Source organism: Pogona vitticeps, chromosome 6 (assembly GCF_051106095.1).
Source record: "Pogona vitticeps strain Pit_001003342236 chromosome 6, PviZW2.1, whole genome shotgun sequence".
Classification (NCBI taxonomy): domain Eukaryota; kingdom Metazoa; phylum Chordata; class Lepidosauria; order Squamata; family Agamidae; genus Pogona; species Pogona vitticeps.
In genome coordinates this window covers 3,246,958-3,272,608 of record NC_135788.1, presented here as the reverse complement: position 1 = coordinate 3,272,608, position 25,651 = coordinate 3,246,958, and the positions used below count along the sequence as shown (strand labels likewise).

At 51.1% G+C, this 25,651-nt stretch overlaps 2 protein-coding genes across 2 annotated transcripts in view; both read left to right on the top strand.

Moving 5' to 3' along the window:
• Positions 1-979: 979 nt before the first annotated feature.
• Positions 980-25,651, top strand: part of WNT9A (Wnt family member 9A) — a 54,957-nt gene continuing 30,285 nt past the window's right edge. The window contains exon 1 of the mRNA XM_020804930.3: positions 980-1,167. Coding sequence (XP_020660589.2) covers positions 1,043-1,167 — 125 coding nt within the window. The 5' untranslated portion in view covers positions 980-1,042. The remainder of the gene's footprint in view (positions 1,168-25,651) is intronic.
• LOC144583756 (uncharacterized) overlaps positions 3,061-25,651 on the top strand; it is a 380,160-nt gene continuing 357,569 nt past the window's right edge. Inside the window, exon 1 of the mRNA XM_078378403.1 lies at positions 3,061-19,751. The gene's annotated coding sequence lies outside the window, so the exon portion shown is untranslated. The remainder of the gene's footprint in view (positions 19,752-25,651) is intronic.

The following is a 25,651-nucleotide window of genomic DNA, read 5'->3' as shown; positions in this document are numbered from 1 at the left end:
TCCAACACTCGACACCTGCACACACCACACTGGGTCTGGAAACCTACGGAGCATCGAAGGCTTCTCTGATTCCCTTCCTCCCCCAGACCCTTCTAGCCGGTGTTTTAGAACCGTCAACTTGGAAGGGCACCCCGAGGCCATCAAGCCCAACCCCTAGCAGTGCAGGAATCCGGAAATCCGAAGGACCCCAAACAGGGCCAACCAAACAGCACCAGTCGAGGGGAGGGAGCCCCTTCCACGGCCCGGCCCCTTTGCCCATCTATGGCAGCTCTCTTCCTCCAGCTCCATTGGGGAACCTCCTTACCTGCACGATGGCAGGTCTATTCCTCCAGGTCTGACTGTCAGGAGCCACCAAGGTGGCCCCCGACCCTATGAATCAACACACCATCCCCAACCTCTCCTGCCCTGCTCCGGTCTTGCAAACCCAGGGCCCTTGGCTTCCTTTACAGAGCGAGTCCATCTCGTGTTTGGTCTTCCTCTTTTCCTGCTGCCTTCCACCTTTCTGGTCTCTTCCAGGGGGAATTCCTGCCTTCTCCAGGCTGGGCCAGCACAGAAAGCCGGCCGCCTTTCCCACCTGGCGCCCAGGTAAGGTCCTGTCTTCTTTTTTTTGGGGGGGGGAGGGGTGTGTTTCCCTTCCCTTCTTGCTGGCTGGGGGGGATGCTGGGATCTGTAGTCCCAGAAGGAGGGGCGCCCCCCCAGATCTGTGCAAGAGGCTCCTGGGCTTCCCCCCCTTCCCCTTTCCACCGGCTTTTTTGGGGTCCCCCCTTGACACCGATCGCTTTTTCCCTCCCCGGTTCCCTTTCCCCAGCCAGCCAGCCAGGGAGGGAGGGGCGAGAGAGCGGCTCCTCCAGCCCCGCCCCCGGCCCCGCCCTCCCATTCCTTGGCCTCTCCGGGCGCCCCGCCCCAGGCCCCGCCCCCGCCCCCGGGCCCCGCCCCCTCCCTGCCTATAAAAGGCCCGCCTCGTCCCCCGCCGGGCGCAGATCGGGCTCCGCTGGGGAAGGAGCAACGCGATGGTCAGCCCGCGCGGCGCGGCGGCAGCAAAATGCTGGATGGACACCCGGCGCTGCGCGGGCTCTGCGTCTCCTCGGCCGCCGCTTCCTCCGCCCTCCTCTTCCTCCTAGCCCTGCTGGCCGCCTCCGCCCCGGCCCCGGCCGCTGCCTACTTCGGGTAAGTAAGTCGTCCTTGCCCGCTCCGGGATCGCCCTGGCCACCTGCGCGCGCCCTCCCTCGCGATCCTAAGCCTTGGATCGCGGGGCGAGCGCCCCCCCACGCACCCACCCACCCGGGACCACCGGCTTGGAAACCAGGACTGGGGGGGGTGGGAGAAAGAAAGACTGTGGGGGGGACAGGAAAGGTTTAGGATCGGGATGCGCGGGTGGGGCAGCGCGCTCTCGGGATCGCTAGTCCCGCTTGCCCGAAGTGGGAGGCGAAAAGAGTCGAGCCGGTCGGGGAGGACCCAGGATCCCACCCCCCCACCACTCTGCCCTCTGCCCCGCAGCCCCCCTAACCGCGCAACCTGTCATTCCTGCCCCGCTTTGCGCCCATCCGTGGGGTCTCTAGCCTGGGTTCTCTCCTCCCCCCCCCCCCCCCGGTCGCCGGCTCTAATTCTTACGTTGTACCTGTGGCTGATGTTCCTCCCCCCCCCCCCACTTTTCTACCCTGGGCATCCCCTGCCCCCCCCACTTCCAAGGTAATTGGCAGGTGACCCTCCCCTCCCCAGCTCAATACCCTCCCAGTCCTCCCTGAAAAAAAAATCGTCCCCCCCCAACCCAGAGTTTAGAAGCCTTCCTTATTTTTGGGGCTCCCACCCCCTTCATCTCCCTCAAGCAGAGAGCTAGAGTTCAAGGCAACCCCCCCCCAAAAAAAGATAATGGGTGTTCAGCCCTGTCACCCATCCCTGCGGGTACCACTTCTCTTCCCCCCCCCTTCTCCCCTGTGCAGGTGGCATTTGCTCCCCCCCATCCTTCACCACCAAACCTCTTTTAACCCCCCCCCCCCGTCCTCGCATCCAGTGGGCATCAGGGTGGGGGCGCTGCTCAGAAAGTCTCTCGTCCCAAAAAAAGGAGAGAGAGAAAAAAGTAACTTTCCAAGCATTTCTATACTGTACGTTGCACTGCCAGAGGATTCTGGGTGTTGTAGTGCAAATTTAGGCTGGGATGGATCTTCTGCTTCGGAGCCAAAGTTTGTTTCTTTCTCTTTTTTTAATGCACCTTTTTAGGACACCCTCCCCGCCTCCCCCCCCCCCCCCCCCCCGGTCAGACGCACCTTCCAGGTTTCTTCTGCAGCTGAATCCAGGGCTTTTTGGCTGCCTGCCTTTCTCTCTCTCTCTCTCCCTCACGCAGCCGCTTGATGTGGGATTGGGGCCATCAGGCACCCCGCCTCGGATTCCCAGTCTCCTGGGCTGTTTTACGGGCGAGTTTCTGGCAGAAATTCCGGCCAGATCTAGAAATGCCTGGAGGAAAAACTTTTGGCTCCAAACTCTTTAGTTTTGCATTTAAGGTCTAGCAGGCACAACACACACACACACACACAGAGGAACACGGAGAAGAGAATGTCACCCCGATGGAACACCGCTCGCTGGGTCCCTACAACCGGACATGAATGTGTCCTTGTCGGGACCTGGAGAAGGTCTCTGTTGGACTACAATTCCCAGAATCCCCAGCCAGGTTGGCTGCTGGATTCTATCGGGGTGGCCCACCCACGTTCCCTTTCTCGGTTTGGAATCTTGTGTCAAGGACCTTGGAAACGCTGTCTCTCTGTGTGTGTGTGTGTACTACAATGCCCACAATCCCCTAGTTGATCGGTTGGGGGATTATGGGAGTTGTAGTGTTGTTGTTTTTATAAAAAAACCCACCAGACCGTATCAAGCTTTGCCCGGTTTTGCTCCCGGTGTCTCTCCGCTCTGCGTTTCTGTAGCATCTTCCCCCGTTTATCCCCTGAGGATGGAACCCACTCTTTAAGATCCTTGAGCACGTATCCTTCAGGAAACCGGGCTCACCTGCCTTCCTCGATGAGGAAGACGGGGTACCCCTTTTGTAGCCTGCAATGAGTAAAGTGGCGTTTTGGGGGATGGACAATGTAGGCAGGGGCCATCTGGCTTCTCCCCCCTTCCCAAACGGCAGCCCCCTTGTCCAGCCGCTTGCCTTCCTCCGAGGGGGAAGGGTTGCGGTGGTGGCCGGTGCTGCAGCCCCGGGGCTTGCCAACGGCTATTAGCCCAGAATGGACGAATCCGCCCCTCCGGCCAAGTCCCTGGGAGCGTCTGATGGGTAGGTGGAGGGTTTGGCCTCTTGCCCAACCGTCTTTCTCAGCCCCCTCCAGGCTGGCTGTTGCTTTTCACCAGACCTTGGAAAACCATGCTTGTCGGCAACAACACCCATGGCTGGAGGATTCTGGGCATTGTAGTCAAGCCACTCCGCTGTTCCAAGCTCGCTTCTTTGACGGTCTGTTCCTCTCCCTTGGTTGCTGGTCGAACGGAGGTTTCCATGGTGGTCTTCAGCATTTCTCCCAAATATTTAGGCGGGGAGTTGTAGGCACGACCCGGATGGACAGATTTGCACCCTCTTGAGGATTGCAACCCATTTGCTCCTCTTCCCTGTGATTGATCAACCCTTTTCAACGTGAATGTGAGGCTTGAATATCCTCCAAACCTGTCAGCTGGCACTCGGAGTCACTTTCTTTAAGCGGGATTCCCCCCCTCCCCACCCCCTTCAAGTTTAAACATCCCCGGGGGGCTTGCCCGAATTGGAGTGGAATATTTGCAGGGATTTTTTTTCCTTTCTGATCCTATTAAATTCTGCACAGATCTCGCTTTCCCTTTTCTGGCAAATGCCTAGTGGCGAGCAGCAGTTTGGTCCTGTGGATGGACATTTCTATTAATACTTTTGTGGACCCCCGCTTTTCCCCCCTTTTGTCTCGCTCTTTTTTGAGAAGGGGGGAGCCCCATGGCAGTGACTCTCCGAGGGAGACTGAAGGGTGTGCTTTGATAAATGGGTGTGTGTGTTTGTAGAGAGACCTGTGCCAACTTGAGAAGCCATGTCACCGAGAGAGCACCCCAAATTTTAATCGGCAATGTGCCGGTCTGTTTAACAGTATGTGGGTGATGATTGTTTTTAGTTGGCTGGGCAGGGGGGAGACATTCCGAGCCGAGAAGAAAAAAAACGGAGAGATTTGCGGGCTCTGTGTTCTGTCACAAGCTTTGGGTAAGTTGGCCTTCCAAAGGAATCTATGGAACTGACTGTTTCTGACTCACGCTATCCCTGCAGAGTAGGCCAATTCCCATACTGCTCTAACCACTGCCCCACCGTTGCCGGCTCTGATTTCCAGCACACTTTGGAAACCAGCGTCCTGAGATTGAGAGATGAGCGCTAGACATCCATGCGGTGATTTCTTTCTACAACCCGCGCCCCCTGCCCTCTGGGTGTGTCGTCGTCCAGCATTCTGGCTGGGGCTGATGGGAGTTGTAGTTGAAGATGTTGGGAGGGCGCCCTTTTGGAGCGGCGTGCAGGACAGTCTGTGCGTGGCCGAGATCCAGGAGCCCGTTTGCTCGCTCCAAGGCCTGCTCCTCCAAAGGTTTCCTCGAGAGGGATCGGGAGGCGGATCGTGTGTTGCTGGCGCTCTTTTCTCCGCGATTGCTGCTGGCCGGCGCTTCTGAGCTTTGGCATGTGGTGGGCAGGAAATCAAAGAGAACAGTGAGGATAAGCTGTGTTATTTTTTTTCCCCCTCCCTCCCTGTATTTTATAAGTCCATGTCTGGGGAAAATTCCACCCCCCCCCCAAAAAAAAAACACTTTTTCCCTTTCTTTTATTTCCATCCCCCAGTAAAAAAAAATAAAACTTTGCAGGCTTGTGTTAGAAATAGCCCCCTTTTCTGGGCCGGCCCGTCTGATCTCTGCTTTGCTCCGGTTTTCTGCTGCTTCCCTTTTGGAAATGTGAAATGGGTGGAGAGCCGTCCTGGGTCAAGAGGCGATCCGAACACACAATCCCCTGCCCTTCCTTCTGAAATCAGGGGGAGGTGATCTTTCCAGAGCTCGAAGATGTTCCTGCCTTGGGGGGGGGGGCAGATCCTGGAACTTGGAGTCCAAAACATGCCATATTCCAACCTCTGGAAGTCTTTGCACCAACATGTTCGTCCCGTGCTTGTTATTGTTATATATATATTTTTGCAAAATAAATATACTGTACTCTGCACTCCTTTTTTTGATCCAATTCTGCCTTATGGCCTTGTGCCGCTGGACTATCTCTTCCCCTTCATTAAGCCTGAAGACAGTTGGACTTCCTTTCCCGTTGTATAAAAGTTGGCTCCCTTTCTCTCATTCCCTGGTTGCTTGTTAAAAGGCTCTCTCTTCCCCCCCAAAGTGGGGGGGGGGGAGGAGGGGGAGTCCATGCCGCAGTTCCGGCCCTGGCCAGCAGAGGGATCCATCAACCCATGAATCGGAACTCAGACCCAACCCTTGAGTGTTGAGACCCGCAGGTGTATCCTGTTCTTTAAGAAAATAAAATAGTTTCATGGGAAAGTTTCTTTTGCACTCTCTTCCCCCCCCTCCGCCCGCCCGCCTTCTTCTGTTCATTTCTATTTATTTTGTTTCTCCCAGGCAGAATCCATTCTGTATAGGGCTGGAATCGGAGGCGAAAAGCCAAGCGAAGCCAACACCAACCTCCCCCCCCCCCCGGGTGCCAAACGCCGTACTAAGATGAGGTTTCATTACAGCAAAAGGAGAAATAAATATATGCAGGGAGCTGCTTTAATCAGCTTCCCTCTGGTGGGTTTTCAGCGCTTGAGCCGTTCGCTTTGAAATTCCCAGTTTTTAAAAGGGGGGAGGAGATCTCCAAACCGTGCATGCAGCTCAAGTAGACCCATGGTGGGTCTCCAGATGGCCTGCATTTCCCCTTTGTTGCTACGTGCCATCATGTTGCCCCTGACCTATGGCAACCTTATGAGCCATCTCCAAAATGTCTTGTCTTCAGTGACCCTGCTCAGCTCTTGTAAGCTCAAGCCGGTGGTTTCCTTGAGCGAGTCGGTCCGTCCCATCTTTGGTCTTCCTCTTTTCCTGCCGCCTTCCACCTTTCCCATCGTTATTGTCTTTTGCCAGAGAATCCTGCCTTCTCATGTTGTGCTCAAAGGAAGACAGCCTCATGTTCAACCTTTTATCCCTCCAGAAGAGGGTTCAGTCTTGATTTGATCTAAGACCCACTTCTTGGTCTTGCTGGTGATCCAGGGTAAGCTGCAAAGCTTTCCTCTGGCCTCGTATTTCAAACAATGCATTTCATTAGAAATTTATTCTGCCAGCTTTCTTTAATGTCCAGCTTTCCCATCCCATACAGGGTGATCGGGAATACAAGAGCGTAGATGATCTTGGTCTCTTATCTCCGCATCCGTGCACCTGATGGTCTTCTCGAATTTCTTCCTGGCTGCCCTTCCGAGTCTCAGCTTCCTTCTGATTTCTTCCTGGCTGCCCTTCCAAGTCTCGGCCTCCTCCTGAATTTTTGGCTGCTGTCTCCGTTTGCACATCCTCTTACCCTCCCCGTCCTCTGTGATGGCTAGGTCTGGACAGTGTTGACAACTGTATGGCCTGGTGTGGTTCACCTGGACTTCTATATTATTCTCCGCCGTCTTTTGCAGGCAGTAGTGGAGGGAAAACCTGTTGCTGTGGCTGGAGTGGCCATCGCATTGGATTGGCACGTGGGATTTTGAAAAGTGGAATAACAGTGGCATTGGTTTGCAAGGGATGTTGGGTTGCATTTGAAGCAAAATGAAAAGGGGTGTCTTCTAGGCAATGGTCTTCTTAAGAAGGGCCAGGTGGAAAGAACAGGGCAAGAATGGATGGCTGAAAAGGATATCCTATTGATTAAATCTTGGATTTGCTTGGAGAGGAGAACTAGAGGTGGGCACGAACTCTTGGTTTGTTGGTTCGCGCCGATTCGTTTGTTGGCCAAATAAATGTTGAGTGCTTCAAGCTCTGCCTGCTCTGGCGGGCGCCTGCTTGGAGTCAGCACCCAGAGGAGGTGGGGCAGGGAAGCCGGGGCACTGCCTCTGGGTGGGAGCTAGCGTAAGGAGGCAGGGCTGTGAAGCGCCGAATGGCTGTTCGGCCAATAAACGAACTGGCACGAACTGCCAAACTGGCAATTCCTGCCCATCTCCAGTTAGGGCCGCAGAGTGAAGCGCAGAATGTGGAGGAGCTTTTTTGTTGTTGTTGATAACGACAACTCCAAAACCCACCTGTTGTTTGGAGATTCGGGGGGGGGGTTGTTTGTCCGGAAAAGCAGCTGTTCGTTTTGATTTCTGGATAATCTCTCTGCTTCAGGAGGGCCAAAGGTAGATTTCATTTTAATTGGAGGAGGGGTTTTATTGGAAGAAGAGACGGGATGGTGCCAGCTGGATTCTGGAGTGATGGCACAGCATGAGACGGTGGTCCAGGGATTGACACGGGAAGGGCGTTGAAGTCGCTCCGGGATGCCATGGCGATGCATTGAATTGCCATTGACGTTTGGGACTGATTGCAGGGGATCAGGGTGACTTGTGCAACTTCTTGAGAAAGGACTGAGGGTATGCGTACATGAACACCCATGTGCTCATGCATCCAAAAGAATGCTTCTGACAGATTTTATGTGTTGCAGAATGATTTGCAACACATAATGGGAAATGGGGAATGGCACAGCTTGACTGTTGCTTGCAGTTTCCCCCTCAAATTCGTTCTATCCAGAGATACCGTCTGCGGCTTGGAAGTTGTCGACCTTTGGATCCGGGTGGTAATAGCATCAGGGAACATCTGTACCTGTTAACCCGGACAATCAAGTTCCCGTAGCCCACAGAGGGAGGGTTGCTTGTGAAGCCAACTCAAAAGATGGCTTTGGTTCCATTGGCGAGGGGCCTGCATAGCAGCCTTGACTGGATTTGAAAAGGGACCGTACAATTGCAGTTTTGATATTGCCCCCATAAGGGAGCTCACCGCTCTCTATTCTTCTGTGTTGGCTGAGCTTCTGTGATGTCATGGCGTGCGAAGCACATTGTGATAGGGGCTCAGAATGTGCAGTAGGTGAGGTTGGTGAACCTTTTCACCAGATCTGGGGACGAGAGGGGCCTTACGGGGTGTGTCGGAGGGAAGCTTATGGGGTAAAGGCATTGTTGGGGTGGAAGGGGGCCATTTGGCATCGTAAGTCAAAGAGCCAGTGGACCGGAGGCTGGGAACCAGAGCTTGGCAGAGATCCACGAAGGGCACCAGATTATGGGAAGCGGCTCTTGACCTAAGCGGAGCGCCAGAGGAGAATGAGTTCCTGACTGCCGTGATGCACGCAACACCCTGCTTCAAGTTTAAAGCGGAACCACCAAAGCACAGCAAGGGAGTCTGCAAAATGCAGAGTGGGACGTTCTCCTCCGAGGACAGTTAGAGGTCTTTTATCCAGTTAGGAAGGTCTGCTTTTAAGGACATGCTAACTGTAACACCGAGCCATCGGTGGAAGCTCATGGGCCACTTGACCAGCGGTTTCCTCCTCACACGGCTGCTCCTTGATGGTGGTGAGGCTTCTGACTCCTGAGGGTGCATGGAGAGTGAATTCAGTCTGGGTTTTAAAAGGAGCTTCCCTGGGTGCTGAAACAAGTTGCAGGAGGTGTAATTCAGCACCGCGGAGAGCTCCTTAAAGTTTGGATTAAAATTGCCCCCCCCCATGGCACTAAATTCAAGAGGCTGCACAGCTGGTTCTTGTAACTGGAGGCTCTGGGGCTTGAAACGGTGATGTTATGGGTGGCATGTGTTTGCCCCCCACAATGCTGTCGATGTCCAGATGTAAAAATGGCAGGCAGAGCTTGGCTGCCCCATAATGGGCTGTAGTTCACAGATCTTGGCCTTTAGCCAGTTTTTCTGGGGCTCAGCTAATCAGGGAGTCGATCCTTAAAAAAGCACCCCAGACCCTACGTCGCCATGAGTGTTTTCCAGGTGACGGCTTAGCTCCGTGTCTTTCTTGCTTGTGTTTTGGCAGCTCCTGGGAACTTGAACTCTCTTGGAAAAAAAAAAAGAATCATAGGCTGGTCTTTTGATCCCAAAGCTGGACGAGAGACAGAGTGGTTCTTCTACGGTGGTCTTCCTCAGGGGCCGTGATACGGTCTGTGGGTTTTTCATTTTGGAAACTGAACATGCTCTTTGTCCAGCCATCTGTGTGCATAGGTGGTTCAGGCAGGATACGCCCGCCGAACAGAACTATCTAAATAGGAGGACAAGATATTTTGGCGTCGGCCTCTCTGAATCGAAGCGGGTTGTCTCTGGTGTGGCAATTCTAGAATGCCAGGGGATGGGGTTATCCCGAGCAGATGATTGATGTGATACATCACCTCTTTATTCGAGACCTTGAAGTGTTGACAGTACATACCCCAAAATTCTCTCTTTCTTTCCTTCTGAAATCTTTGGCTGCAATGATGTTTCTCCACCAATGGTTGAAAAAACCCAGATAGGCCATGATATTCTGAATGGAAGTCTAGAAACCAACGGCCTTGTGTGTTTCCATACTTTTATAAAATCTTGTTATGTGTCCAGTCTCCAAAATTACTGTCAGGGTTTGAGCGACTGCCCAGGAAATGGAAAAATCTACTTCTATGAGTGCTCTTATCTGTATGGCATTTTCCCACGCGTGGGTGGTTCTGATTTTTTTTTCTTTTTTGGTCCAGAGAGTGGATTTCTGGTTTTTGAAGGCTAGGCATCGTTCGGTGCTTTTGCCTACCTATGGCGAATGATGCCCTGGAAGACTTGCACACGAACCATCTTAGTTCGCATGACTTTTTGGTGGGATTCTTTATAGGGCAACACACATCCGTTTGTGCTTTGATGCTCTTTACTCCAAGGGAAACTTCCTGTCCGTTTTCCATAGCAAGCAGAGAGAGATGTGACGTTCCGTTGGTGGTGTGGCGTTGGAGCTGCATCCATGATCCACCAAAATTGTTCAGGGAAACAGCCCCCAAACTTGGCCAGCCAAAAGATTTAAGAGAGCTCAGGATAATCTCTCTCTAATCCCATCCACCTGCCCAAACGTTTGCTTTTATTTCGAGCAGGAATTTTTGGCCTTTTCCGATGCATGGCCTGTAGAAATTGGAGCACAGGGACAGAAATCTTGCATGGTTATCTTGCATGATAATCAGACGTTGTCCGCCCGCAGCTATGTGGCTTGTCTGGCTGCTTGGTTATGTGGGCAGCTGTGCCCGCATGTATGCATGCATGAAGGGGTGGGGGATAAGTAGAGGATGCACCGTATAAGTATAAGCCAGATAAATATGCATCTCTAGGTCAATTTGATGGGCCTAAGTAAGGTTCCTCTGGGCGAACCGTGGGATACAAGCTGGCTTTGTTTTCTGATGGGTCTTCATGTCATAATCATGTTATTGCCCTTGTAAATTCCATTTCTTGGACAGAAAAGGCTTCCTCCGACATTACAATGATTCTAAGAAAGATGATGTGTAAGGCAATTTTGGGGCCTTATCCACCATTTTAGAGCTGAAGGTGAAATTGTGTACAGAAGCATTGGGCTTTGATGGTGCTGGATATTTTCCAGAGTTTGGAAAAGTTACTCTTGTTTTGGACGAGAACTCTGGATCCTTCCAGCCATGATGAAGTTACCGTAGCTGGAAAAGGCTAGGCTAGTTGCCGAACCGGAGCTGGGAAAATTACTGGTTTGGGTTACTGCTCCTAGATTTTTCCCCAGATTACTGACAGGGTGGTTACTGTAACTGCGCTCCAAAACAGTAGCTTTATGAGGCTCTGATGGATTCCTGGCCCAAATCCTGTTGGGCCGGCTCTCCCTGCTCAGTGGGAACAATGCCGCCGTCTGTGGCAGACCGCTGCTAATGAAAGGCTAACTTTTTATTTTGGGGCTCAGTTGGCTTTGCCCATTGCCTGTGAGCTGGGTGCAACCCGGAATAAAAGCAGGGGAGTCTCTAATCAACGGCATGCTCTTTTGCATGTGATCAGAAGTGGTTCTGGCGTGTTCACTGGAGGCAGTGAAATGGTCCCCCTTTTCCAAAATGAAGTGGGCAGATTCCTGTGACATTTGGTTGACTTTTCATGTAGTAATTTGCACACTTATTACTCGTTGCTGGGTTTGTTAGTTAAAGCTACCAGGTCCATCGCTGTCGCTCCTCTTAGAGGTTTCTCCAAGGCTATGTTGTTTAGCTTGGAGGAGGATGTAATTTAGGAGATTGTATGATGGAGAAAGGAGAAGCCCTCTTTGTTTGCCCTAGCTTGGTTTGGGGCTGTGTTGTTGTTGTTTGTGTACTATAGCTTGGATGGACAATTAGGATCCATTGGCTTTACAAAAGACCTGTTTAGGCTAGAGATGAAAATGTCTGCCCACTAGTGAGCCCAATGGAATCATGTCTTGCTCAGGCAAATCAGCATTTTCTGGGCCTTTTACACATATCCTATTCGGTGCTTTCTAATGGGCCAGTTTCTGTGATACCAAATAGGAGATTCCCCCCCCCCCTTAGCAGAGGAGAAAGACAGCGTCTAGGGCCTTTGCCCCTCATGGCTGATCGGATCTGCACAAGTTAAAGCTCACTTTAGGGGCTTCTGAAACTAAGTTTAGGGCTCTTTTGTCTGCAGCCTCCCCGAATGGATTGCCAGAAGCAAGAAAAAAAAATTAAAACCTTTTTACTGACACCTCTAACCTCCTTGTCCTTGGTTCAGTAGCAACAAGCTCATCAGTAAGTCTGCTCGCACGAAGGCCACATATTTTTGAACCCCGCCACGGAGGTGGAAGGTGAGGCCAATGATTAACTTCTTCCTGCAGACAAGGCTCGCAGAAGAGGGGGGAACACCCACCCTCACCCCCTCCGTTTGTGGTCCCCTGCCTGCCGGGAAGCCTTTTCTGTTTAATAATTACAAGGTTTGTGCTTTATCTCTTCATTTAAGGTTTCCTGTAAGGGCCTCCTCGTTGAGGGTCATTGAATTTGCCCGAAAGGAGGGTTAGACTCCAGGTCCCAGAATCCCCGGGCCAGCTGGTCTAGATCTTTGGGGCAGAGCTTGTGGAAGTTACTTTTCAAAGACTACAATTCCCATCCAAACCCCCCCCCCCCCGATGCGTAGGCGAGGGGCTCGCACTGTTCGTTCTGAAATACGGAGAAGAATTTGCAGCCATGCTGGTCTGTACGAAACTGAAGAATGAAGATCCTGGTAGGATTTGAACTCGGTGCCCTACAGGTTGGGCACAAGCACCTTGTTCAAATTCATTACATTTCCCCCCCTGGGATACACAGGTAGATAAACATGTTATTGAACTTAACATAATTTCCCTACCAGGTAAGGCTTGATCGCTTGGGGGGAATATATATGCCGATTAACCGAATCTGGATGTGCCGCTGGGATTCCGGACCTCGCCCTAATTGAGTTGAACCGGGACCGTTCAGATAGCGGGCTGGGTGGTTTATTATTTCGAGTCTAGGGTGCGACCCTTAGTGTGTGTAAGTTCGGACTACATGGCGGAACGTTTCAGCGTCTGATGGTCGTGCCACCTTATTGCAGCCCAAGCGGGGGGTGGGGGGGCAGAGGATTGTTATGAAGGGGTCGGGAATGAATGGTCCATCTATATTCCAAAATAAACCTGATATGGGCATTAACTTTGCTAGAAGCCTTTCTTCTCCTGTCTTGAGGAGGAGCTCAGGAACTAAGAGGAAGGAATCGCATAGAATCAGAGACTCACGGGGTTGGGAGGGGCCTCTTAAGGCCATCAAGTCCAACCCCCTTCCCTGCTCAATACAGGGATATAGTCAAGGCACATCTGCCCGGTGAATGTCTACATTTCCTCTTGAAGGTCTCCAGTGTTGGAGCGCTCACCGCCTGCCAAAGCAATTGGTTCCATCGTTATGCTGCTCCAACAGTTAGGATGTTTTTCACGATATTCTGGCTTCCTATCGCTTGAGCCCATTCTTACGTGTCCTGTGCCCTGAGAGGATGGAGAACAGATCCTGCCCCCTCCTCTGTAGGACGGCCTTTCAAATATTAGAAAAGCCGTACATTTCTCTCCTCCGTCGTCTTTTCTCCTGGCTAAGCATGCTCAGCTCTTTCAGTCTTTCCTCCGAGAGCTTAGTTTCCTGGCCCCCTGATCCCCTGAACAAGTTTGCAAATGCCAGAGTGGTTTTTCTCTCTCCCCCCCCCCCCCGCCCGGCCGCCCTCTCTCTAGATGGGAAAAACAGAGCCAGACTCTTGAACTGCTGTGGCTCGGAGAGAGAATCGACATAACTTCATGTCCAGTGTGTTGCGTGTGGTTCTCCACTTCTGTTCTCAATATTAAATCACTCCTTTCCAGCCCGGAGTCAAGGGTGGGGTAGCTACATGGCTTGGCTTTTTCAATTAAAAAAAAGAAAGAAAAAGATTGAAAAGGAACGCAGAGAGGAGGGGAGGAGGAGGAGGAAGGGGGGGTTTGTTGGAAGCATTTTAAAACCCAGTTCCTCCCTCCGGCTTCACATTTGGCCGCCGCCTGCAAACGCCGCCCGGTTTGCAAGAGCTTTTCCACCGCTGCAGTTCATGAACTTTAAAGAAGATATGCTGTCGAAGCCTGAAGCCAAAGGGGGAAAGCTCCCTTTTTCCAATAAAGCCAGGGTGAGCGGCTGCTGGGCTTGAATCAGAAGGTGGATGGCAAGGGCTATGGGCCTGTTTGTGAGAGATCCTTAAATGGGGGGAGATCGGTTCTACCCCTGCCTTTAGCTCGGCGGCAAAGCACGTCTCCTGCTCGCAGGCAGATAACATCATTGCTGCCTCAGGCTCAGTTCGGTTGGTTTAAATCCGGGGACGGAAGGACCAGAAAAATCTAACAGGTTCCTGGTAGGGATGTTGACAAGTCTTTGGGTACAGCTCCCGAATCCAAGCCTTTGGTCCCGAATCCTGAATTCGAGCCTTGGGTCCAGACTCCCGAATCCGAGCCTTGGGTCCCAAATCTCGAATCCGAGCCTTGGGTCCCGACTCCTGAATCCGAGCCTTGGGTCCCGAATCCCAAATTCGAGCTTTGGGTCCCGAATCCGAGCCTTGGGTCCTGAATCCGAGCCTTTAGTCCGGAATCCTGAATCCGAGCCTTGGGTCCCAATTCCCGAATCAACAACCACCAAGCCGAGTCACAGGCATGACTTAAGTTCAACTTGATGATGATGATGCCCATGACTCAAGGCCCCATCTCTGGTTCGTGGGTTGAAAACGGGGTCAACACGAGCTCCTAGTATAGTCAAGTGATGGTGGTGAGGGCCCGTTCCAAACCCCATTGCAACCGTGAGCCTATGCGGTTTTCATAGAACATTTCCAGAGCTCAGGAGCATGTCTGAAAGGAAGGGACAGGGTGTGGTGCAAGAGAATCTGGAAAAAGAGTCTGGAAAATGTGACATTTCTGGTGGATGGGAATGACGCCCCCTTTTTAAAAAAGTAACATTTCCCAAAAATCTGCTAGAGATACTAACCACGGTTAGCATTAACCAGGTTTCCCTCTTCTTCAGGGCTGCCCAACAAGCTTCTAAATCCAGCTTAAGCCAGCATGAATTTAGCATGGATATTGTTGCTGATGCTGAATTCTCACTCGTAAGGGGATAATTTGTGTATGAGAAAGGAGAGCCGTGTGGCTTGCCTTGCGCCATTGGAGACCGAGGTGACAAATAAGCACCCAGCGAGACCTTGCGGGGCTGTTTTGAGATTTCCTGCAAAATGCAAAGGGTTGGTCACGTTTGATGCTACGGGTCCATGCGTGTGCGCGCTCACCTGCTGTCTTCTAAGCTCTCATGTTTTCATGGGACTTGGCTTTAAAAGGAAGGATTCCCTCGAACTGTCGCCGGGAGCCCCTCGCACTGTGAAATGTAGCTCTCCTGAATGGCTTGCAGTGGAAGGCGGTTGACGGGGAGCTGCGAGGGGCGAAAGGTGGGTGGGCCATTAAATAGCGTTGGGCTACCCTGAGGATGGAGCGGAGGGAAAGCAGGGCTGTGCGGCTAATGCCTCTGGCCGACAAAAGCGACGTCATGGAGAGCCTTTGGGTTGTTGTGAGAGCCTCGGGTAGCTCTGCCTGTGTTTTCCTTGGTCTCTGGCCTGTGGGGTTGCGCTATATTTTCTCTGACAAAGCAAAACATGAATGGAAAGTGCTCCGGAGGCGTGTGTGTCTCTGTGGCTGGCCGCCACGCCGCAGAGTGCTGTGGTTCGGCCAGGCTTCCGAGTCAAAGCAGGCCGGTGGCTCAACGGGGAGACCCACGAGGGAGGGACCAAGGCCACGCCAGCCGAAAGGGATCGGGGCCGCTCCCCAGCGTGAAAATGTTTTGGGGGTTGCTTCGCTTAGAAAAAAGGGCAAGGAAGCAGAAATGGGATACAGGTCCATCTTTTTTAAAAAATATTATGGTTTTAAATGTTGCATTAATCGCATGGAATAGCAAAGCACAATCAGAACGGAGTCATCTGAATGTTGGGGAGTCTTTCACTGGACTCCCCAAACCGAGTACGACTTTGGCACTTGCATTTAACAGTTGCTATTACTGTATCTGTTGCAGGGTTTTGAATTTCTGGTAAAATTCCTTTTTGCTATGCCAGCAGAAAGTATAGAGACTAACAGAAGGGAATAGCTTCAAGATCCCCAGATGGTCCACCCCTTCGTCATTGGCTAGCACTGGGAATCATAGAATAACTGAGTTAGACGGGGTCCGACAGTCTCACTAACTCACTCTGAGACATTTATAGGAGGAAGAATAAAAACACATGTCATTACTTACAGTGGTGAGCAGATCAACAGCAACCCAACGAGCTGTCTGCTTCCAATAGATTAAAGAGAAGGGAAAGGGAGACTCAGCAGAGAGGCGGGACTCTCTTTGGATTCAGAGGCATGATTGGTTAGGGCTGAATAGATTGACAGTCAGCCCCGCCCAGAAAAGCCTCACGCAGGCAGCAAGCGAGGTTGCAAAAATGCCAAGAGTTCTCTCCCTTGTCCCTCTTTGTGGTTTGGTTTTCTCCTGTTTATGATAAGGGCGTATAAAGTCTTGTGTGATGGGGCCACCGTGGGTCAGCCTGTAGGGTTTTGCTCTTTTCTGTTGCAGTAGTAGAACTGTTGTGGGTCACCCTCTGAGCAGTAGGAGAATTGTGGAAGATAAGTGATGATTTCCGCCCTCCTCATGGCACAGAGTTAAACTGTGGAACTCACTGCCACAAGAATAAGCAATGGCAGCAACATGAGATGAGATTATGTCATGGAGATCAGAGTCCTCCATTGGCCGCTGTGTGAGCAGAACACTGGGTTAGATGGGCCTCATGTGGCTTTTCCCCATTTCTGGTCATCTTCTGGGGAAAATAAAAATAAAACAGCCACTGGGCATGAAGGCGATAACCCTCCCGAATCTTGAACCTGGAACTCTTGAGTTTTGCGGGGCACTTGTGGGGCGGTATGTCAACCGTGCTCCCGTTTCTTGAATTTTCCTTCAAAACTCCTTGTTCCATCATCCTTAGGGAATGCATTTCGCAAACCAGCCTTCCCCAGAATGGGTCTCTCCTTCAGATAACTTTCCTCTCCACTCCCATTATGGGTCCGATGTCTTTGGTGGTGTGGTGTGGTGGTTAGACCATTGGCCTTAGAAGGACATGATCCAACTTCAAGTGACCCTTGAGCTGGTAGGCCAGTGTGTCCCAGCCTTGGGTAAACTGGACTGCAACTCCCAGAAACCCCAGGTAGCACAGCTGGGAGTGAAGGCTTCTGGGAGTTGCAGTGTCCCAAGGACACTTGGGTGACCCAACGGTTGGGAGTCCCTATGTTAGGTGGTCTCTCTCTTTCTCAGCCACTTTCAGTTGACGTGGTTCTTTTCAGGGGAAAGACAGATGGTATGCAACTCTTAGGATTGTGGTGAGCATAAAGGGAAGGAGTAAAAGCTAGCAGGTTTTGGGATAAAGGGTGGGATGGAAATGTGGTGAATAAGTGATAACAAAAGAATACTCCCAACGGATAAGTGCATTGTTTCATCCCAACTTTGAACGAGATCAGACCTCTCTGTTCCATGTTGCCCGGTTTTGGCATTTTACATTTATTTTGCCTTTTAGTGCTGCAATTTTTTTTCCCTGCCTTTGTAAGCAGGCTGGAGAATGTGGGTTGATGCGTGGACCCTTAAATCCACGGGCGGGCCATGGTGATAGAGTAGATGTGGATTTTGGAGATGTGGATTGTGTGCTTTGTAGTTGTGTGCCAGATGAAGGGTAAATTTGCTATTTTTTGGTAGTGGGTGGTCTTGATGCAGGTCTTGCCAGACGCTAACGCCCATGGCGTGTGGAGGTGTGTGTGTTTGTGGGGGGGACGGGGTTAGCTGCTGAAGGACTTGATTTCCTTTCCTCCCCACCCAAGCTATAAACTAATTTGGGACTTGGGGAAGAGAGGAAGGCTCTCTTTGACTTTTCAAAGGAGTGCGGCTTTAAAACGGGAAGCTCGGCATCTTGGTTTCGTTTGACTCCTGGGCTGGCGGAGTTGGCTGCCGCCTTGCTACGCTACCGCTCCTAAGATGCCCTAGCCAGAAACTGTGTTTTGATGGTTGATGGGGTGGACAGGGTTCTTCTTGAAAGGGCTGAGCGGGACTTGAACTAGAGAGATGAGTCTAGAAAGCCATGTTAAAGAAAGATAAGCTCCTTGAAACAACGGCTGACCGAGTCCAGAGTTTTTGCACTTCCGAAGCGACAAGCAAGAGGAGAGGCTTATCTGTCCGCAGCTTTTGCACTGCTGGTCTGTGGAATCATCCTTCCTCTGGCTTGGAAGAGGTAGGCGTGAGCATTTGGGAACATGGTGAGAGCCTAGGAGTGGGAAAACGAGTGCCTCTGAGCAAGCGCAGAGTGCTCCCTCCCACCGGATGGGCAGAAGGCTCGGAAGGCTGCGGCATCTTCATAGCCAGTCACCCGGTTGCTCGTGGCGAGGTCTCTGGCGTTCCAGACAGGCAGGAATCCAGCCTCGTAAACCGGAGAGCATCCGTTGTGGCCACAGGCTGGCAGGCACCGCGGCCAAACCCTTTCCTGGCAGAGTGTGGAAGCGCGGTGGCGGATGGCGGCGGGCAGTTACGTCCTTGTGGATGACTCGCACGGCTGTGCGGCCGAAGCAGATCCCCGTCTGGCTCTGTGAACTGGAAACCGCCAAAACCACACGGGTCTCTTCAGGGGAAAGACGGGCCGGTACTCAACGGTAAGGGCAGCGTCCCAAGCCTCCGGTCCTCTCCGTGCTTCGAAATGTCAGGGGTGCCACCTGTGCAAATGTCGTGGCTTGTCAGATGATTCGATCGCTTCCTGGAAAGAAAGGAACCGGCGAACGAGTCTCAGAAGGGCCCTGAGAAAGCCTGTCTCTGGGCTGAGCAGGACCGGCCCTGGCGTTGGGCAGAGTGGGCCCAGTGCCTCAGTCCGAGCAGAGGTTGAGGGCGAGGTGGCGGCGCTCAAAGGCGGAAGCTGTGGGTGCCCCGTAGGGCACCAAAGTCAAGGGGTTGCGCTGTGCATGGAGGCGGCTCCTTGGAGTGCTTGATTCTTGCAGCAAGGCGGGCGCCTCGCGCATGCCTACGTGGCACTGCCAGCTGCGGGGTGAGAACGTTCAGCAAGCTCGTCCCTAAGAACTGTTTGGTTGTGACCTATCAGGTTGTGTGTACCCCAAAACTTAAGGGATGTGCCACAACCACCGAACAGGTGATGCCTGTTAATAGGTCTATTGCAACCTGCATCTCCCTCCCAGATTTTTTTGCTTGTGTGAGAACAAATCTCTCTGCAATTCTCACGATCCGTAGTTTTTTTTTGTTTTGTTTTTTTGCATTCTTACTGTTATGGGTTTTTCCTGCCTCGAAATTAAATCCCACACTCACTGTGTGTGTACCTATAGACCAAGATGGTCCATGATACTTTGGAAAGGATGATTGCCTGTCTTTTGCTGATCTCATCCCCAGATGACCTTAAAATGACTCTCTGGGACTGGCGTTGACATAGGAACTTGTCAAATCCCAAGCACAGTTAGCACGGCCATGAAAGGTCACTGGGCTCTCTTGAACCCCAGGAGAACCGGACTGTCATGGGGGGAACCAAGGAGGAACAAGATCTTCTCTGGATTGAGCGGAAGAATCGCCTGTTCTGTGGCTCCTTGCTCCCGAACCCCAGCCTGCCATAGCAAGTCATGCTGCGTCCCTGGCTTTTTCATGATGAAAAGCTGGAGCCGTGTCGGATCGGCACATCTGAGAGCAGTGACCATGCTTTCCTTGTAGCTTTCGTAGAGGTCAGCCCCTGCCCAGACCTCTGGCCGTGGCCTCAGGACTTAACCACTGTATGTTCGAAAGCAACGGACCTCGAGGCTGGTGTAGAGTTGTCAGCATTTAGGATGGAGAAAGCCACTGCAAATAAAGATGACATAACAGAAAGGTCACTGTTAGGACCATCCTCACGCTCGACCTTTTGTATGGCTGCCTGTCTTTCACCCTCCCACTGCACCCACCCACTTCAATGTGCATGACTGCCTACCGGGGACCTCTCATGAAGTAGGCAGGAATCCATGGCAGCTTAACGCAGAGTAAAATATCTTTTTGAGAGGCTGGTTTTGCAAGGCTCCTTGGCGAGGCTGTGTGTTATTATTTATACTTACTTATTTTTTTAAAAAAAGTATTCTGCCTTTCTCCTTTAAAAGGTCCCTAAGTGGCTTACATCATTGACAGACAATATTTAAAGACCCATGAGTGTACAAAAGTGGCTTGACTTACTAAAAGACAATGTTTAAAGCTAAGAATAATGAGCGCACATCATTAAAAGACAATGTTTAAAGCCAAAACAAGGTAGGCACATATTAAAAAGGAACAAATACCACTGAGGGGTGGTAAACACAGGTAATACTAAAGACCCAGTCAGAGCAGTAATGCATAAAAATGTGTCTAAAGTTCACACACAGGTAGCTGGTTATTGAGGGAAGGCTTGCCTGAAGAGAAACGCCTGCTTTTGGAAGGACAGTAAGGACAGGGCCAGGCTGGCCTCCAGTGGGAGTGAGTTCCACAGTCTCTGGGAGCAGCCATAGAGAAGGCCCTCCTCTCCCGTGTCCCCATCAGATGCACCTCTGAAAGTGGTGGGACTGAGAGAACGGCCTCTCCTGATGATCTTAGCACTGGAGCTGGCTCATAATGGGAGGCAGGGGTCTTTGAGATCTCTTGGACCCTGACCATTTTAGGGCTTTGTAGGTTAAAAGCAGTGCTTTGAATGGTACCCGGAAACAGATTGGCAGCCAATGAAGCTGTTATAACAGCGGGTTATGTGATCTTTGTGATCCGCCCCAGCCAGCACTCCGGCCGATGTGTTTTGGAATCGCTGAAATTTCCTGACACTTTCCATTGGCAGCCCCACGTCAAGCACAATGATGGTAATCCAGCTGGGAACAAGCTTGCCTTACTACAGTAACTTTTTTTTAAGCCCTAGGTTAGAAGAGTGATGTGGGTGGACTTATGTCGAAAAAGCTCTTCCATGGCCGTCTTTAGCTATGATTCCCGGCTGGGTCAGATGAGTCTTGGCGTTTTTCTTCCAACAGAACCGTTTTGTGCTGGTTGACTTAGGGATGTGCTGGCGCTCAAGAGTCTCTTGGGACCTCGAGTCCTTTTGTGAAGTCGTTTTCATCCGTGTGTTCCATGGCCCCTGTATAGGAGGCCATCTACTAGGCGGTAGAAGTTTTGGGGGAAACTGCACGTTGTCTTCCTGGCTACGTGCCCAAACCCTCCTAAATTACCATGGGCTGCCCCTAATCCTTATGCTTATTTATGGACCCCTCTTGTAAAAAGGGGAAGAAAGCTGCCAATTACAATGGAAATCTCCGGTGTGGCAATGGAGACCTGTAGCATTCAAGCCACAAATGGGGAGAAGGCCGCGCACTGCTTCTTTCTCTCTCGCTCTCTCCTCTCCAGGACGTTCAGCCAGAGAAAATATCAACAGTTCCATTAAAAAGTCTGCCGGTTTTGCTAGAGTAGTGAAATAAACATACCTGTAGGCAGAGCCGAGCGAACCGCACAGGAAACATTAACTGGGGAGAACACACACACAGAGTCGGCGTGCTCGCTCTCCCCTGTATAATCTCTCCGATTTAAAAAAAAGCCACTCACACACTGCACACGCAGATGGCGAGGAATAAATCAAAACCGCCGTGCGGATTGTCCTGGATTTGAGGGGTGGGGAGGAGAAGAGAGGACTCGGCTTGGATCAAACGCGGGGCAGCCCAGCCAGAAAAAGAGACCCATGCCACAGAAGTTGAGACATGGAGCTGAAGATCGTAGCTGGAGCAAGATCCGAACCACTTAGTGTGTGCGCACGTGCATGCTTTTGTGCGTCTCCCCTTTTTAAGAGAGTGAGGCCTCCAGGCTGATAGCAAAACACATGGGTTGCTCACTCTCATGGCTGGGCAGCCAAGACGGATGTAGAGTTGGGGCTGTGGGAAAAGCATTCTGGCTTGGACCTGGAAGATCTGTAGCCAAGGAAACAGGCTGGGTTTGGACGACGGGGGCCCTTCAAGATGCTTCTGGCTTCCAACCGCCCATCCTTCTTCTCCGTTGGCGAAGTTGGGCGTTGTAAGCCAAACCGTGTCTGAAGGCCTTAGCTGGAGACATCTCAAGGGGAGTAGACCCGCCACACCAACCCGTAGTTGGGATAGATTTTCTTTTTGAAGAATGTGACTTGCCGTGTCAAGCCTGGTCTCCCTTCTTCTGCCCAGCACCCCTCGTGAAACTCTGGAATCTTCTGAGGAGGGGGATAGAGGGAGCCAGGAATTTGCTTCTGTCGTCGGGGTTTCAATAAGAACCGTGGGAAGGACCATCGCACACAGATGCTCTGGATCCAGAGCTTCTGGCTTGGGTAGGTGGTCCTACCCAATCTCCAGCTTCCACAGTCCTTCACAGTTGGCTCTCTGGTCTAGGGCTGTTGAGAGCGGCTACCATTGTCTATCCCTCACATTGGACTTTAAGTCTCTCCTCTGCTTCCACGTTTGCTTTAGTCTTACTTATGCTGCGTTTGACGCTGGTGGAGCGGTGTTCACGGAAGAGGCTGGCATGCTGAGATGCCAATGGAGGTAGAACTGTGCCTTCAGTTTCAAGGAAAGGTCAGGCAGATGGAGGTGCAGGGAGACTCGGGTTGTTGTTGTTTAGTCATGTCCAACTCTTTGTGACCCCCATGGACCAGAGCACACCAGGCCCTCCTGTCTTCCACGGCCTCCAGGAGTTGGGTCAAATTCATGTTGGTTGCTTCGATGACCCTGTCCAGCCATCTCGTCCTCTGTCGCCCCCTTCTCCTCCTGCCTTCACACTTTCCCAACATCAGGGTCTTTTCCAAGGAGTCTTCTCTTCTCATGAGATGGCCAAAGGACTGGAGCCTCAGCTTCAGGATCTGTCCTTCCAGTGAGCACTCAGGGTTGATTTCCTTCAAAATGGATAGCTTTGTTCTCCTTGCAGTCCAGGGGACTCTCAAGAGCCTCCTCCAGCACCACAATTCAAAAGCATCCATTCTTCGGCAGTCGGCCTTCTTTATGGTCCAGCTCTCACTTCCATGCAGGATCTAATTGTGTTGAATAGTTCTTGCTTAAAAGTGGCTTTTTGTTTGTTGCTGTTTAGTTGTTAAGTCATGTCCAACTCTTGGTGACCCCATGGACCAGAGCACACCAGGCCCTCCTGTCTTCCACTGCCTCCCGGATTTGGGTCAAATTCATGTTGGTTGCTTCGGTGACCCTGTCCATCCATCTCGTCCCCTGTTGACCCCTTCTCTCCTCTTGCCTTCACACTTTCCCAGCATCAGCGTCTTTTCCAGGGAGTCTTCTCTTCTCACCAGATGGCCAAAGTATTGGAGCCTCAGCTTCAGGATCTGTCCTTCCAGTGAGCACTCAGGGTTGATTTCCTTCAGAATGGATAGCTTTGTTCTCCTTAGACTTGGGTAGTGCTGGGCAGTCATGATGATGTGATACGAGAACTTGGGATTTATTTATTTATTTATTTGCATGGGACCCGCAAGATGTCCTGGGAAGCGGGGGGGAGAGGTAGAGGAGCATCTCTCCTTGAGCCAGCGCGAGATTCATGAATCTTTCCAGCTGACACCACTAATGGTGCGGCCGCTGGAAGCCAATGAATGAGGGTGAGACTTCCTCGCATGATATCACCGAGAGCAATTTCAGACCATGTGCTAAGCAAGAAACGCCGGGTGCCAGGAAGCAGAGCCATCCCGCGGCTAGAACCACCGAGGTTGCATAAGGTTGTGTGACCACTAAGGCTAGTCCTCTTGGCCCAGTCCTTCTCTCTTTCAAAAAAAAACACACAACAACAACACACTAGCTCCTGACGTGTATGGTGACTCCTTGTAGGTCTTGTGTACTTAGGCAGTGTTGCTGGTGCACCCAGGGCTCAGCTGGACTATTTCCAGGAAAAAGAAAAAGGGAAAACCTTCGCTCGATTCCTCGCCAGCTCTTTGGGTGTAGCAGTTTCTTTGCCTCATAACTTCATTTCCCTCCTTCTGGCATGTTGTAATGTGGCAAGAAACGGATTCCGTTGGAACAGGCTGTGTGAAACCCGGGCAGTTCCTCTGGACGGTCTGTCTGATTTCATTGTTGGAAAAATTATATATATATTTTAGAGGGCCCTTCTTGCCATCGTCCTCCTCCTGTCTCCCAGATTTCACTCTGGGATGAATGGAGAGGAGTGAAAACTTAGAGGAACAGCTGACTTCCATCTCTTGCCTTGAAGATCAGTGACCTGAGACACAACACAAGAAGTTTCCAAATTCAGATTAAGCGGCAACGGTGCGTGCGTGACCCCAGACCTTCTGGAGGAAAACGGGGACAATCCTCTTGCGATGGTAAATGAATAGCCGCTTCCGATCTTAACAGTGGGATGGCATGTTTTCAGTATCTCAGGGTTAGAGATGGGCACCAATTTTAAAAAAAATGAATCACCAGATTCGTTCAGAAATCACTAATTCATCAATTCGTATTCGTACGACTCAATGCCCTCAATGAATACAAATCAGTGAATTTTAAACAATTTTTGATTCATCGATTTGTTTGACTGCAAAACTGCTCCCCCAGACACCTAGAGACACCAAAATTTCAGGAAAGCACTTCAGTGCAAATCAGTTCAGTCCTGGAATCCAAATCAAAGCAAATCTGGCTGTCCAATTTTCCTTTGAATGCCTCCAGTGTTGGAGCACGCATCGCCTCCCCCTGAGGTCATGGGTTCTGTTGTCGTATTGCTCTAACAGTTGAGAAGTTTTCCTGAGATTCAGCCGAAATCTGGCTTCCTGTCACTTGAGCCCATTGCTGCGTGTCGTGCACTCTGGAATGATCGAGAACAGATCCTGCCCCTCCTCTAGAGCAGTGGTCCCCAACCTTGGGCCTCCAGATGTTCTTGGACTTCAACTCCCAGAAATCCTGCCCAGCAGAGGTGGTGGTGAAGGCTTCTGGGAGTTGTAGTCCAAGAACATCTGGAGGCCCAAGGTTGGGGACCATTGTTCCAGAGGACAGCCTTTCAAGTCTTTGAAAAGTGCTCTTCTATCTTTCACTTTTCTTTTCCCAAAGCTAAACATGCCCCAGTTCTTTCCATCTTACCTCCCAGGGCTTGGTTTCCAGTCCCCTGATCATCCTTGTTGCCCTTCACTGAACTTGCTCCAGTCTGTCAGCATCCTTCTTGAAGGACAGTGGGGCCCAGAACATGGAGCTATGCAGCAGGATTTCAGCCAGAGTTTGTCAACAGTGGGGCTCAGATTTAGAGAGCGTGTGAAACTCTGGATTTAGTGGGACCTTTCCCACTCCCCTCATGCAACCCTAAAATGATTGTTATAGGGCCAAACATGTTTTGGAGAGCCCATGCGGGAAGAGAGTAGCTGTAAATGTTGGATTGTCACAGCTTCCCTAGTTTACAAATCAGCTTGTTTTGTTTTCTGATTGGTCATCAGGAGGTCATCAGGGGCATCATTTGCAAATATGATTCCTCAGCCACAAAAGTCTACCTGAATCACGTCTCTCAAACGCAAACGGATTTCGTTTTTCTTAATGATTTTGTAATTCTGAAATGTATACCAGGACCTTTAAATACTGGATACTCTTCAGGAGGTGTTTTTTTTTTTTTTTTGCCCTTCATTTTGCTTCCTGCTTCAGTGCCTAAGGAGAAACTTGTGTCTTCAAAGTAAAATTAAAACACATCCTTTCTAAAGCGTCATCCTGTAGATGTGTAGATTTGCTTGATCGCCTGTTTAATGTGACATCTCTTGCTGCTTCTGTAAATTGTTTTGGTGTTGTCTAGTTTTCATATTGTGAGTTTTCAAATGTTTTCGTGAAGGCTTTCATGGCCGGGATCTAATGGTTGTTGTGGGTTTTTCAGGCTGTTTGGCAGTGATCTCTCCTCCTCATCACAACAATACACCCACAACAAGACACACTAATCACCCATCTCCTGAAAAGGACAAAGTCTATCTCACAGCTATAAATACTCCACTCCCAAGCAAACTACGCCAGAGCACAGAGTGCTGCCTTCTGAAGATGCCCATGGCCACAGAGACTGGTGAAACGTTAGGAAGAACAACCTTCAGAACATGGTCAAAGAGCCCGAAAAACTCACAACAACCTTTTAAATGTTTGCTGGTGTTGGTATTGGTTTTAACGGGTTGTTAAGTGCCCAGAATAAAGCTTTTACACGAACGGGGCGGTATACAAATGTATGAAATAAAT